The 13737-nt window shown below is 42.9% G+C and overlaps 1 protein-coding gene across 2 annotated transcripts in view; it reads right to left on the reverse strand.

Moving 5' to 3' along the window:
• Positions 1-12211, reverse strand: part of GRM8 (glutamate metabotropic receptor 8) — a 481798-nt gene extending 469587 nt beyond the window's left edge. The window contains exons 1-2 of one of the 2 annotated variants that reach the window (XM_038385376.2): positions 11901-12211; positions 2493-3340 (exon numbers count right to left, since the gene is read on the reverse strand). In XM_038385376.2, coding sequence (XP_038241304.1) covers positions 2493-3002 — 510 coding nt within the window. In that variant the 5' untranslated portion in view covers positions 3003-3340; positions 11901-12211. Of the gene's footprint in view, positions 1-2492; positions 3341-11286; positions 11663-11900 lie in introns of those variants that run through there. The other variant, XM_043495863.1, reaches the window with a different exon arrangement.
• Positions 12212-13737: the final 1526 nt, after the last annotated feature.

The following is a 13737-nucleotide window of genomic DNA, read 5'->3' on the forward strand; positions in this document are numbered from 1 at the left end:
TGCTTGTCACAGTAAGACATAACGGGCCTGATGGTCTATTGTCTCGCAACTTTGCGTAGTCATTTATACATGTGTGGAGTGAGTGTAAAATGGTATCACATCAGAATGGTAGCATTTTACAACCACTTTGCACATACATAAATAATGATACAAGGTTCAAAGCAAGAGTGAATCTGGCCCAAGTATAATTTTCATGTTATTTTTATATTTAACCTCCTTTTTTCACTAACTAAGACCAAACTGAAAATATTTCTAGAAAGGTTATTGTATCCCATTAGGTGAAGATATGTACCCTCTTTGCATATTGGATCTGACCCAAACCCTTTGAAATCCATGGAAGCAGGCTCATTTTGCATGAATACTGTATAGCTGTTATATTTTTAGACTTTCTGAGTCAATTTCATCCATGGTGTAATTCCATTTAAGTCAGGGGAGTTAAACCAAGGAGGAATCTGGAAAGTATAGTCCGTAACTAGTTAAACAAAAATTGGACCCATTATGTCCATCGAACAGCTGTGAAATTTCACAAGTTGATGACATCAGTGGACTTTAGAATAGGCCTCATGTGAGAAGAGGTCACATTATCACTAGCATGTGGCATATCTCATTAAAGCTAAAAAGGCACAGTTCCTAATTCAGCAAGGCACTTCAGCACATGCTTAAACATGTAAGAAATCTGACATCTATTCACTATTAACTTTAAGCATATGTTAAATGTCAGGTTTCAGAGTAGCAGCCATGTTAGTCTGTATTCGCAAAAAGAAAAGGAGTACTTGTGGCACCTTAGAGACTAACAAATTTATTTGAGCATAAGCTTTCGTGAGCTACAGCTCACTTCATCGGAACTGCTGGAAATAGCCTACCTTGCTTATCACCATGAAAGGTTTTCCTCCTTTTCCCCCCCTGCTGCTGGTGATGGCTTATCTTAAGTGATCACTCTCCTTACAGTGTATATGATAAACCCATTGTTTCATGTTCTCTGTGTGTGTATATCAATCTCCCCTCTGTATTTTCCACCAAATGCATCCGATGAAGTGAGCTGTAGCTCACAAAAGCTTATGCTCAAATACATTTATTAAGGTGCCACAAGTACTCCCTTTCTTTTTGTTAGATGTCAATAAACCTTCAGTCCTTAATCACTTTAAGTGCTTTTCTGACTCAGGCCATAGTGCATACCTCATTTTTAAATATAAGTATGTTTATGCCAAGAGATGCTTTTTCCATTTGGAATTTTTAGCACAGTAGATTTTAATAAACTGTATGATATCACTTCAAATAGCATGACATATGAGGATGTGACTACATCTGTCTCAAACTGCTCCCCAAAAAACTATGTGGACCTAAAGTACTCAAGAATATATGCCAAGTCTGTCTTACATTCTTGACTACAACTGCTTGTGTTTAAATTAAAACCTTTACTTTAACAAACACATGACTGCAGATACAGGTATGCAACATTTACAGTAACTGCACCACAGCTGAGGACAATAAGTAAATGTTTCAAGTGAACTGGCCTAACATTTATCCCAGGCTTTGAACAGTGAGTTCTCAACTAGTGGGGCAACATATTACAATTGTCCCCTTTTTTGGTCAAAACACTTCCTAGATGAGGGTCCATTTGTCCCAGTGTGGAGCAGGTACACATCCAATATAAAACACTGGCCTGTGAGAGTATCCCAGGGATTCCCTGTTATGCCTTTCAGCTCTCAGATCTGATGGTAAAATAATACAGGTGTGATAGCCAATTTATAAAACTTCATACCCTTAGAATTTTTGTTCTCAAAATATCCAGCATGATTGGCCTGATTTATGGTCTAGTTACTTGCCAGATACTGACCCCAGCATAGAAGAAATTCTTAAAAGGACAACTCTCTGTTTTCTTTTAGAAAGATCATATATTTAATAATGTTCCTAACTCCTAGCAGATTAGATGAGACTCTATATATGGGTTTAACTCCTGGCAGAATTTTTCCTTCTAAGAAAACAGTTTCCCTGAGATGAAATTTAACTGCTAAGTTCTAGACCCTTGAAAATACTAAGTTATGAAGCAAACATTGACAACCCTAGGCCAAATCCTGGGCATCTTACACACGAGTAGCCCCTTTTGCTCTATTGCAGTCAGTGGTGCTATACACGTAATCTGTCCCCTGGACTAAACAGTAGGGCAGTCATGATATTAACAAGTACACAGTTTGAGTGAAATCCCGTTGTGTTTGTTTAGGACTGATGTACTGAGTGATTCCTGCAAGATGCAGAGAACTCGCAATGCCTAGTGTTGCCAACGAGAGTTAAGGGTGCTTCGCACTTCGCAAGAGGCACCCCACATCTCGAAGAATAATGCCTTCTATCATTGCTCAATGTTTTGTCTGAGAAATAACTAAGAAAGAACTTCTAATTTTGGCCCTTTATTTTTGAATATGGAAATACCACAGTCATATTACTTATCATCATGATGGTTGGTATTTAAATGAAGAGTAGAAAACTTTACCTACCTTAAAAAGTCTTAAAATATTAGCAACCATGATGGATACAGAACTTGCAGCAGCACCTATTACACCTGATATCTTGTCTGGCTTAGTGAAAATAGGTGGGTCTCCATTAGCACATTTCACATCTGAACCATCTTTCTCTATCAAAGCTTGCACAAATGTTAAAGACTGCTCCAATGCATAAGTGTCCCTGGAACAAGTATCTAGGATCCGGACACCTAAAGTGATATTGGCAAGAAGATCAGGGTCCTTATTGATCTGATCTATTGCATATAGCATTGCCTCTAGTCTGTGGATCCCCTTCTCCTTCTTCAGCTCCCCACAAGGCACCCCTCTATCCCCTTTTGCATGGACAGGGAACAGTCCTCCCAAGATGATGTCCCCATCCAATCGAATAGAGTGGGCATATTCCTGGCCATGAGTTCTTTGCATCATACTGAGTATCCAGTAGAATTTGGCTGTTAATAAGAAGAAACAATGGCAGGAGACGAGCCGCTTTCCTTCATATACCATTTTTCCTGAAGATGTTGTTGCTATCCAAGACCCGAAGTTCCTTCTTGCTAAAAGAGGAGGTGGACCATTTGAAGCAGCACCTTCTGAAAGCTACCATCAGTGCCCAATAAGTAACAATATAGAATTGTGCCACAAGTAGAAAATAGATCTCAACAAAAGTTCTTAAAATATGTTTTACAAAAAATGTCCATCAGTACCATGGGTTAATTTGTTTTGTGGTGAGGTGTTTTCAGCTATTGTAGATTGATGTTGAAATATAGATTAATATCTATGGCTCTGATGCTGGGAGGAAGTCAGCGACTCATGTCCTTGCATTTTGCCCTGCAGCTGAGGTACTCCTGAAAAATCAGTGAAAAATATTATTTAGTTCAGCAGTTTTGCGCTTGTCAACAGTATTTACTTTGGAATATGAGTTACATTGCCTAGGTTTTACTTTCCACATTATGTAAGGGACTAATTCTTGGCCCACTGTGAATTTGAACACCTGGTTGTACTGTACTAAAAGCTGAGAGATTGATGATACCAGCAAAGCAGAAGCAACACTGAGGTAACAAAACCTAGCTTGATGCTCAGTCAGATCAGTAATATTTATTTACAATTGCACTGCATGAAACATTTAGATACAAAGACTATATACCTCTTTGGGTTTTGTCCTGCAATATATGAAATAATATATTAAATTAAATTAAATTAAATTAAATAATATATTGCAGAACAAAATCATAATATATTGTATTGGACCCATTCATCCTATTACAGTCTAAGGCTCTTCCCCTGCAAAGATTTACACTTACTAGTCTCATTGAATTCAGCAGCCTACTAATGTGCATAAAGTTAAGCACACACTTGAGTTTTTGCAGCACTTGATACTAACTGTGTTACTTCTCTGGCACAACTCACTTTCTGTTCAGGTCCATGTACATCTATAGTGCTCCATAAACAATAATAACTTCAAACTCTGAATATATTTAATGGAAAAATAATAGAGTACCAAGCAAAAGTTTCACAATATATTTTACCAGAGAAGGTATATATTTTCAGTTATCTTTTACTTAATTTGAGCCCCAACATTATCAGGGCCTCCGTTTTGTACTTGCGGTTTGTGTGTGCAAAATTGGGGTGAAATCCTTCCTTCACTAACATTAATTGAAAAACTCCCACTGATTTGAATGGGGCCAGGAATTCACCCTATATCTAAAAATCAGAGTGACGCTATCTTAAATATTTCTAAGGTACCTATTATCTTGGTATCTAAGCACCAGTAACTAACTTTGTTAACTTGATTGTGTTCGTTTTTTAGACATTTAAATTACCTAATTAGCACCCGTATTTTAAAAAGTCTAGCTCCAAATGCATTTTGTTACAAGTACCAATTATATCATATTTGGGGGGGAGGGGTTAAGCCCCCTTTGTCTTAATAAGATCTGCTATAATATATTATAATTCAAAATGTGCTTATATAATCCCTTTAACTGATCATCTTCCACTAAATATTATTTTGTTCCCCAATTTTCTCAAAAACAAATTCTACTCAAATCACAGAAGCTACAGAAGAATTCTAAAATAATGGATGTTTGAAGGCCTGTGAAAAAGATTGGTTGTGGAGAGTCACCTACGTAGAAGTATCTCACCATGATCCGGTAACAAAACAAAGACTTGAAATTGAAGTATGTATAATTGGTGTGAATAAAAGCACTGCCATTGGGAATATTAAAGTGCCGAAGTGTATGAAGCACAAGACTTTCAATGCCTCTAAATATTTAGTTTGTTTGAGTTTAGTTGGGGATTGAATCTAAATGGATCAAAATCTGTGCTGATTGACATAATCTCATTGGCCTCTCTGTAAACATACAAGGTATAAATGAGTGCAGGCTTTAGCCCAATAGGTTTACTTCCAGCTGTAAAGATGGTAGGACAAAAATTGCTCTCAGTTATCCAAGTACAAATCTGCATCAACTTCAGTTGTGTTGATCCTGATTTACATCAGAATAACTGAGAGCAGAAATTGGCTCAAAATATATTGATGAGTACAAGAGCACCATTAACCAATCAGAACTGATCATCTTAACCATTCAGAGAAAAGAGCTTCTCTACATCTAAAGTAATCTACAGAGATACTTTTTTACTGATCCCTTGTTCATTTTGAACAGCCAAGTCTTTAGACTATACATACTAGCACCACTTTTCAAGGATTTCAGAATCAGTTCTTTGAATTAACAAAATTGAAAACAGCTCATATTTAACAATATGCTGAAATTTTGGAGGCAAGAGTAGAGAATTTAAAATGTCTCAGAATATTGATAAGAAAACTGCTTTTTTTCCATGTGCCATTTGGCGGCATGGTTAGACCAAAGTCCATTTCTAATGAAGAATATTCTATTCAGAAATGGAAGCTTTGAAAATAGAATCAATCCTTATAAACATGTACAGTGGTAGGTCAAACACAGTGGGCTTGATTTCTAAAGGGTTTTTGGGAGTACAAGTGGGCCCAGTAGCTTATCTAGGATGAGTAAGTTTAGAATAATTGGAAGGTTAAAGAAATCTCATAATAAGCATTTTGCAATATTACGTAATGCTTGAGTACTAGTCATCATGCATTCTATCGCTAGATATTGTTAATTTTAAAAAAGATGTGTGTATTTAATGATGTTAATGCCACAACTTACCTATAAAATGGAAGGGACATTCTTTATAAAGCATTAATTTTAAACTTTAATAGATTTAGTCTTATTGTATGTCTTCTAAGAAATCAAAGCTTGTATTACATTGCCTAATTTATTTGTATCACATCACTTTGGCTATATTGATTAAGTTTTACAACTATGTTGTTGTGAGCCTGTATAGCTAAGTTGAAAGTTTTATCTAAATTCATTTCATTTTTATCAGTGATTTTTAGTTATATGAAAAATATTGACCTTCTGTACCATAAATCCAGACAATTGTGTTTCATGTTCAGAGTTTCCATTCAAAGTACAATATAATCCTTTCTGACTGACCATAAATCTGGATTAATCCAAATGTGTTCCCCATTTACCAGGTTTTTTTATAGTGGTAGTCAGTGCTCACTGGGAAATAACTTCAGAGAAGAAATGTACACATCTCCTCAGCACTGAGCATATAGATTCAAGAGGAAGTGCATCATGGAGCTTCACTTCAAGTCAACATAAAAGATCACAGGTTGCTTGCCCTTAATTCTCTTAAAATTGCATCTGAGTTTAAGTCATTTTTAAAGCAAAGTTTACAGTACAAATTTCCATAGATTATCATGTACATTCATTTTAATACATAAATAGGTGGGGTTAGGGTGAAGGGGGGAGGTGGAAGCTTTTATAATGGAACAGAATAATATTTAACTTCAGAAAGTAGTTCCTTCAGCAAACACCCAGATCTTTAAGAATATTACTATTTCTTGTTTGGTAAAGCATGGTTATAGAAGATTTAGGCTCAGTACATACTGGAGTTCACTCTTCTACTAAGCAAGGTCTCATGAATACTACAATGACAGTGTGTGCGCCTGCGTACTATGTAATAGGACTGTTCATTGTTCTGATCACAAACTCATTGCTTCTACACTAGTCGGTACTAGTAAAGTACCGGAGTTCTTTATATTAAGGAACTCTAAATAATGAGCTGAAATGATAAATAATGAAATGGGTTAGGCAGTGGCTATATTTTGGTAACAAAACTACTGAAAGAGTGACCTTTAATTTACAGTCATGTCAGCTAAAATGAATACAAATATCATGAAGAGATCCTCCCACAAAAAATATCCTTAAAATCACTTATGCCCATGCTGTGATATCAAGTAGCACTCTATGCATTACAAATAGGGAAATATGTTTCCTCTAGTTCAATGGTTTTCAAACTTTTTTTCTGCTCACCCAGTTGAAGAAAATTGTTGATGCCTGCGACCCAGTGGAGCTGGGGATGAGGGGTTTGGGGTGTAGGAGGGGCTCAGAGCAGGGGCCGAGGGTTGGGGTGAGGGCTGTGGGATGGGTCTGGGAATGAGGGCTATGGGGTGCAGGAAGGGGCTCCTGGTTTGGGGGGGCTCAAGGCTGGGGCAGGGGATTGGGGCACAGAGTTGGGGCGCAGGATTATCTTGGGCAGCTTCTGGTCAGCGGCACAGCGGGAGTGTTAAGGCAGGCTTCCTGCCTGTCCTGGCATCACGGACTGCACTGAACCCTGAAGCAGCCAGCACCAGGTCCGGGTCCAAGGTGGAGGTATGCAAGTGGCTCTGCATGGCTCTCAGCCGCAGGCACCATCCCACTCCCTAGTTCCCATTGTCCAGTGCTCAGGGCAGGGGCAGCATGTTGAGCCCCGTGGCTCCCCCGCCTAGGAGTTGGACCTGCTGCTGGCTGCTCCCAGAGCACAGCGTGGTGTCAGAACAGGTAGGGACTAGCCTGCCTTATCCAGGCAGCACCGCCGATGGGACTTTTAATGGCCCGGTCGGTGGTGCTGACCAGAGCTGCCGCGACCCAGTGCCTTACATTCCATGACCCAGTTCTGGGTCACAACCCGCAGTTTGAAAACCACTGCTCTAGTTTCATGGATCTTTATCTCGATGACCTGTTAGACAGTTTAACAAACATGACACTACTGGAACCGTGTGAAAAGAGCAATTTTTTTCTATTAGAAAATATTGGCAATTATGTTTGAGGCCATTTCACGTTTCCCTGATTTCACTTTTCACAGCATTTTGAAGAGTTGATGAGGTTTTCATTATATCATATGGAATTTTGCTTATTTTTATGGGAAATTTGGTCTGCATCAGAATAAAACTGTTATATCAAGTTTGTTTTTAAAAAAAGAATATTTTTGAGAAAAGGAGAGGCTTTTTGTGCTCAAATTTATCTTCTTTTCAAGTGATAACCCACAAAATTGTTCAGATTTATGAAAACCTGAAATGAAATGAAAATATAAAAACCTTCCATTCCAAAATTTTGGGGAGAGGATCTTGCAAGTATTTTTGATTTCCCTCTTTATAATATGAAAATAAGATTTGTATAGTAACAGACTGTTATCTTCCTAGTTTTTATGCTAACACTCATTTTCCTGGGAAATATTTTCTTTTGTACTGCACTATAATCAGTGATGAGAAAATATGTGAATATCACGTAAAGGTGTTGCCAGTTGAACACAACAATTTGAATTTCAAATAAAAGCAGATTGATTCTTTTTGTTATCAATGTAAGTGGATTGTGGAAGTCTTAGGCCCTGACTCTGAAAACCCTAACTTAAAGGAGTACCTTAGGTTCTGGAACTAGAGGTAATGCTGCACCTCCAGCTTAAAGTGGTTTCCATCATATACAGGGTTTACAGTTTGGCTCAATGATCCTTAGCACCCCTACTACACAAATTGTTCCAGCACCCCTGAGGAGTACTCCTTATTTATGGTAGTCCCATTTACTTCAGTCCTATGAGTAAGGATTTATCACTTCTTCCTGCTGAGGGAACCCTTTACACAATAAAAAAACAAGGCAAGTCACCATCAGCATCCAGTCCACATGAACTATTTTTTCATTATATGGCATGGGAGAAATGTCTCAGATCAGTCTATTTCAGACTCTTTTCAAGGCAACTTCAAGTACCACCAGAGCTTCTGCCTTCACATCCTACCCTGTGAATCTCCATCTTTTAAACAAGCTATCTTTAAAAGTCAAAACAAATCCTGTGCAAGTGTGGGCCTAATAAAAGTTTAAAGCTAATAGATAAATCTTCCAAAGGAAAATCATAGTAAGCCCTTCTCTCTGACCCTGACTGGTCTTACAACTGAACAAACGCGATCAATATTCACACCTTTCAGACTTGATTTTTCACCCCTGGTCTAACAGGTGAAGAAGAGCAGTGAGATTTTCCAGGTCAGCCTAGAGGAGTTTCTTCTCCAGAGTTCAAATCTCTGGCCACCAGCTGTAGCTGTAGTTTAGAGCAAGACTCCGTGCTTCATCGAGGATCTGGAACACCCTAACAGGGACAGTGGGGAACTCAAATGTAAGTGCAGAATAGGATTTTTTTTTCCCCGCAACAGCTCTGAGAAATATATTCGTTCACGAAAAATAATTAGGTGGCACAGGAAAGTTAATATTAAAAGGAAAATCTACTTGTGCCTAAGGGACTGCCCAAATCATTCAAAAATCATGTCATCCCAACATAAAGATTACCATCCTAACCCTGCCACGGTCATTGCAAGCTTGGGTTACTGGCTGTGTGAGTGCCAAGAGGCAGTCAAAGCTGTCTATCTGCAGCTTTACTTTGCACAGCCACTATCTCAGCTGAAACATCCAGCATCCTCATTTGCTTTCTTTGTGGCAGATCTTTCCTTTCCCTCTTCTTTCCTGGCTGCCTTTATATGAATAGTGATACTGGGTACTTCCGTAGCTTTTGTCATCCCAGCACCTCACCGTGCTGAAACATAAAGTCGGTCTTTTAGACTTGTTCCACCTGGAAGGGTCCTCTACTGCACAATGAAAAGGTCCAGTAACCATTTCAGCCGCGGAATAGGATAAACTGCGTTTCACCAGTTTTCCCTGCTAAACGACACACAAATCAACCACTGCCCAGGGTGTGAGCCTCCTTAGCAGGGAGCCCTCTATTGTTCGCTACTTTCACTAAACTAAACCATTTTTAGCTTCCCACGCTCACGTCGACCATACCAATTTGCTTCTGTTATTGAGGAATTCTATTAACACTCTAAACTAAACTATCCCCACTACTCCGGCCTCTTTTATTATCATTAGCAGCTGTAGCATTTTAACTATTTTACTACCACCGATCTTCCTTAGAACCTAAATAATCGCGTGCAAGGTAGTTATGCAAATGACCAGATTAGAACCAAATGCTCCTGTGGTTCATTACCGTTAATTAAAAAAAAAAAATCTAACGTGAAATAAACTCTCCGCCATTTGGTTATACGTGATCATTAGCCTCTCTGCACAGCTACAGACGATTTCATTTGCTCCTTAAATTAAGTGGTCCCTTTTAATGGGCTAGATTATTATTGAGGGGAAAACAAATATTCTTCTAACGAATCCCCCAAGCCCAGAAGCTTTCCAACGCCAAATGTCAATGTGGTGTCGGGTCTGCATGCAATTCGGATCGGTAATCGATTTTCACTGGGGAAGAGGGGGTTGATGTGTTATCCACGCGGCCCTTGCAAACACGTATGACTCTCACATTAAACACATTCACAATGCTGTGAAAAGACTCATCATCCAGTGGGAGAGCTAACACTTCCGAAACAGAGGTGAGATTACTTTGGAGAGGTGCAGATTCCTCTCTATTAACAGCCTTATTTTGGGTTGAGTATTGTGCGAAATATCAAGGGAGCAGAGGGATTCCCCCCCACACACACACCGTGCCCCCTCAGATATCTATCCCCCCGCCCAAATAAACCCTTGCAACCGGATTGAAGTCATTCGTGCTGGCTCTCAGGGGGGGTCTGTCATATCTTGCGCAGTTTGGTGGTTGTTTCATTGACACAAGCCGGCACGTGTCAGCCAGCCAGTATCTTGTGGGGCTCTATTATATATTTTCCCCAGCTTTGAACAAGCTGCGAGGGATCTTCGCGCTGCTTCGCTGAGCAGATGGATTTGGGTTCAGTATTGCTAAGGGGGCTTTCTGCCGTCTAGCAAACATTGCGCCCCGCTCCTTTCTGGTGGTGCCTGGGGTTCCAATTACCTAACGCTGGGGAAAGTGGACAGGATCAGGCTGCTTTAAAAAAAAAAGGAAAAAAGCTACTGAAAATAACAGAAAGACGGGAATCCTCGGTGCCCTTACCTACGCGTCCCAGCCCTGCGTATTCCCACCCTGCTAGAATCGAAGTTTGTGGCAGAAGCTTCCTGCACTCACCCAATGTTTATTACTACGCATTGAATAAACAGGTTAAATACTTAATGTGATTTTATCCGCCCAGGGCTCAGAAACTGAAGCAAATAAGGAGCGGGAAAGCTCGGGTGCTTATAAGGGAAAATTGCCCCTCTTTGTGGTTTATAATAGGCTACATTTAAAGGAGGAAGGGGGGAATCTTGAAATTCAGGGCTACAAATGTCCTTGTTAGGATGGTTCTTTGCTCATTGTCTTTTTACCGTGCCGTTTGATTCGAGCTGGTTTTAAGAGGAAATTGATAATAAAAGCCCAGGCTATTTCAAGCCTCACAAATCAGGCAGATACTAGTCTCTTCTAGCCGAAGATATTAACTAGGACAAAACTTGCATTGACGCTTATTTGTTGACTTCCCTCTCTCCTTCTCCCCCCCCCCCCCCCACCAAAAAAAACCCGATACAAATACCTTGAGCCTCCAATCGATCAAAAATAGTTGCATATCCGTATTGCTGAGAAACGGTGGAAGAAGTCCCCGGAATTAATCAAAGCCGCCCTAACCTAGCGTTGGGAAATAGCATTCGGTAGTTCTCTACAATCCGCGTCTCAGCTATCTTCCCCGGTAACGTCAGCTGAAGGGGCAGGAGCTCAGATCGGGACAGGTAGCCAGGAGAGCGATTTCCATGCTGCTGCAGAACACAGTCGAGCAGCCAAGCAAAACCAGCCTCCTCGCCCACCAAAAACACCCCGGAAAAAAAACTTTTTGGGGACAGCTTGGAGCGCAAACCTCAGTGCTGATCTCTTATCCCAACTGCTTTGCTGAGCTCTGGGTTGCCTCCTCTTGGCATTTGAAATAAACCTAAGCAAAGGACCATTGATCTCCTCTCCCCGGGCGCCAGCCTGTGTTTGGATACACCAATTATGTCCCTCCCCCTCGCAGTACATCAAATCACCAAACTCCAAGAACGGGCCAACTTGATGCATCCAACACTCGGACAAATAGCTGCAGCCCCCGCGCTCCTAGCCTAGAGGGGGCTTTGGCTCCCCGCGCACACACGCTCCCCCCCCCCCCCCGAGTCTTACCCTGGCTCCGGCAGAAGCTGGTGGAAAGAAGCCGGCTCGGGGGCTCTCAGCCCCATGTCAGTGCATGCCGGGGCGAGAGGAGCTGCACTTGTAGCTGTTCTTGGTGCTGAAAGAGGCAGAGATTCCAGAGCACGACGCGAAGTCTCTTCCATGTGAATAACAAATACACCCACTGGCAGCCGCTATTGGTCTGCCTAACTCTTCTCCTAATCCACTGCTTATCAGGCACTCAGCCTGGCCAGGGGCAAAGGGAGCTTTCCCTGCTCGGGAACTCGCAGGCTAATCCCCGCCGTTTAGCGCCAAGAAAATCAAAGCTGGGATGCAGAATAAATCAACCCCACCGATAGGAAGCCCCCTGGATCTGGCTATGAAGGGCTCAGATTCGGGTACCAGGCCTCCCTTACAAGTTTTCGCCTCCTTTTGCACACACTGCAGTTAACACACACACGCCCTTCCCCAGGGCAGCGGCCTGAGACCACAACGTTCAGGTAAACAAGTGATTTGGAGTGAAAGCCAATTACGGCTCGGGGAGGGGGGGGAAGGGAGGGCGATAAGGCGGGGGAAACATATGGGCTCCTAAGGAATATGGCTGTTAGCTCCAGCTAGGGTGACCATATGTCCCGATTTTATAGGTACAGTCCCGATTTGGGGGTCTTTTTTCTATATAGGCTCCTATTCCCCCCCCAATTTTTCACATTTGCTGTCTGGTCACCCTAGCTCCAGCCCAGGGAAGAGATGTTAAGTCACTCAGACACCGCGAGGGAACCCTTTGGGCGGGGCATTCCTGAGGCCGCGGGTGGCGCTGGTGCTGGTCTGTGATCAATAAACAGGAATCACCGCGCCATCGATGAACACGTGGCCCGCGGGCGGAAACTGACAAGCAGCTGGCCGCAGGCCACTGTCAGAACGGCGCCGCTCTCCCCTTAGTTGCCCATCCAAGTTTGCAGATGCCTTGAGTGGCCGCCTCTCGGTCTGTACCCAAGGCACCGCAGGGCAGGGGGGCTTTTCTCCAGCACCAGCGGTAGCGGGGAGGGGCCCCCAATGGGACGGGGAGGAAGGTGCTGGCTGGGACACAGGGGCGGGGCTCTCTAGCTTGGATCGCGGCCCCCCCCAGGCCCCCCCCCGCTGGAAGCCCCGCGCCGGGTGGCTCCCCGCACGGCGCGCTGCGGGGGCTTTTCCCGGCTCCCGCTGAGCCGGCCCGGCCGGGCCTGGTGAACAGGCGCCATCTGGAGGCAGCGGCTGGCAATGGCGCGCTCGGGAGCGGGCCGGCCCCACTTTCTGGGTGAATGTGACGCGGGGAAGATCCCTGCCCGCACCGAGCCGGAGGCGGCCGCGCACCCGGGAGGGGGCAGCGGCAGGGCTGCAAAGGGGAAGGAGGCAGCGCGACAGGGCGCCACGGAAATGAAAGAGCAGGGCTGAGCCAGGGGGCAGCTCAGCGGGCTTAGGGCAACAGCACAGGCAGCGATGCAATGGGCCCTGGAATTAATGACCGCCCTCCTCCCCTTTCTGTTTCCTTTGGGCTCAAGTGAGGAGCAAGAAACCTTTATGAAACGCAGGTGCACGTGCTGGGAACGAGCTGCAGGGCTCAGTTCCAGGGTGGTCTTGGGCGCTGTGCATATCGGGGCTGGGGGAGGGGGGGTTATATAATGTAATGAGCTGTAATGAGGCCAGCTGACGCTGTCATCCTGGGCTTTGTTGTTCCTTATTGCTCGGCTTTGTGCAGTAATGGCCTGCCCCAGGCAAGCTGGAGGGCACTGCCAACCCTTGCTGGGTCTTCTGAGCCTGCAATTGCTATCCTGTAATGGTTCACAAATATCTGCCCTGGAAACTTCATGCA

The sequence above is a fragment of the Dermochelys coriacea genome, chromosome 1 (genome assembly GCF_009764565.3).
Source record: "Dermochelys coriacea isolate rDerCor1 chromosome 1, rDerCor1.pri.v4, whole genome shotgun sequence".
NCBI classification, from domain to species: Eukaryota; Metazoa; Chordata; order Testudines; family Dermochelyidae; genus Dermochelys; species Dermochelys coriacea.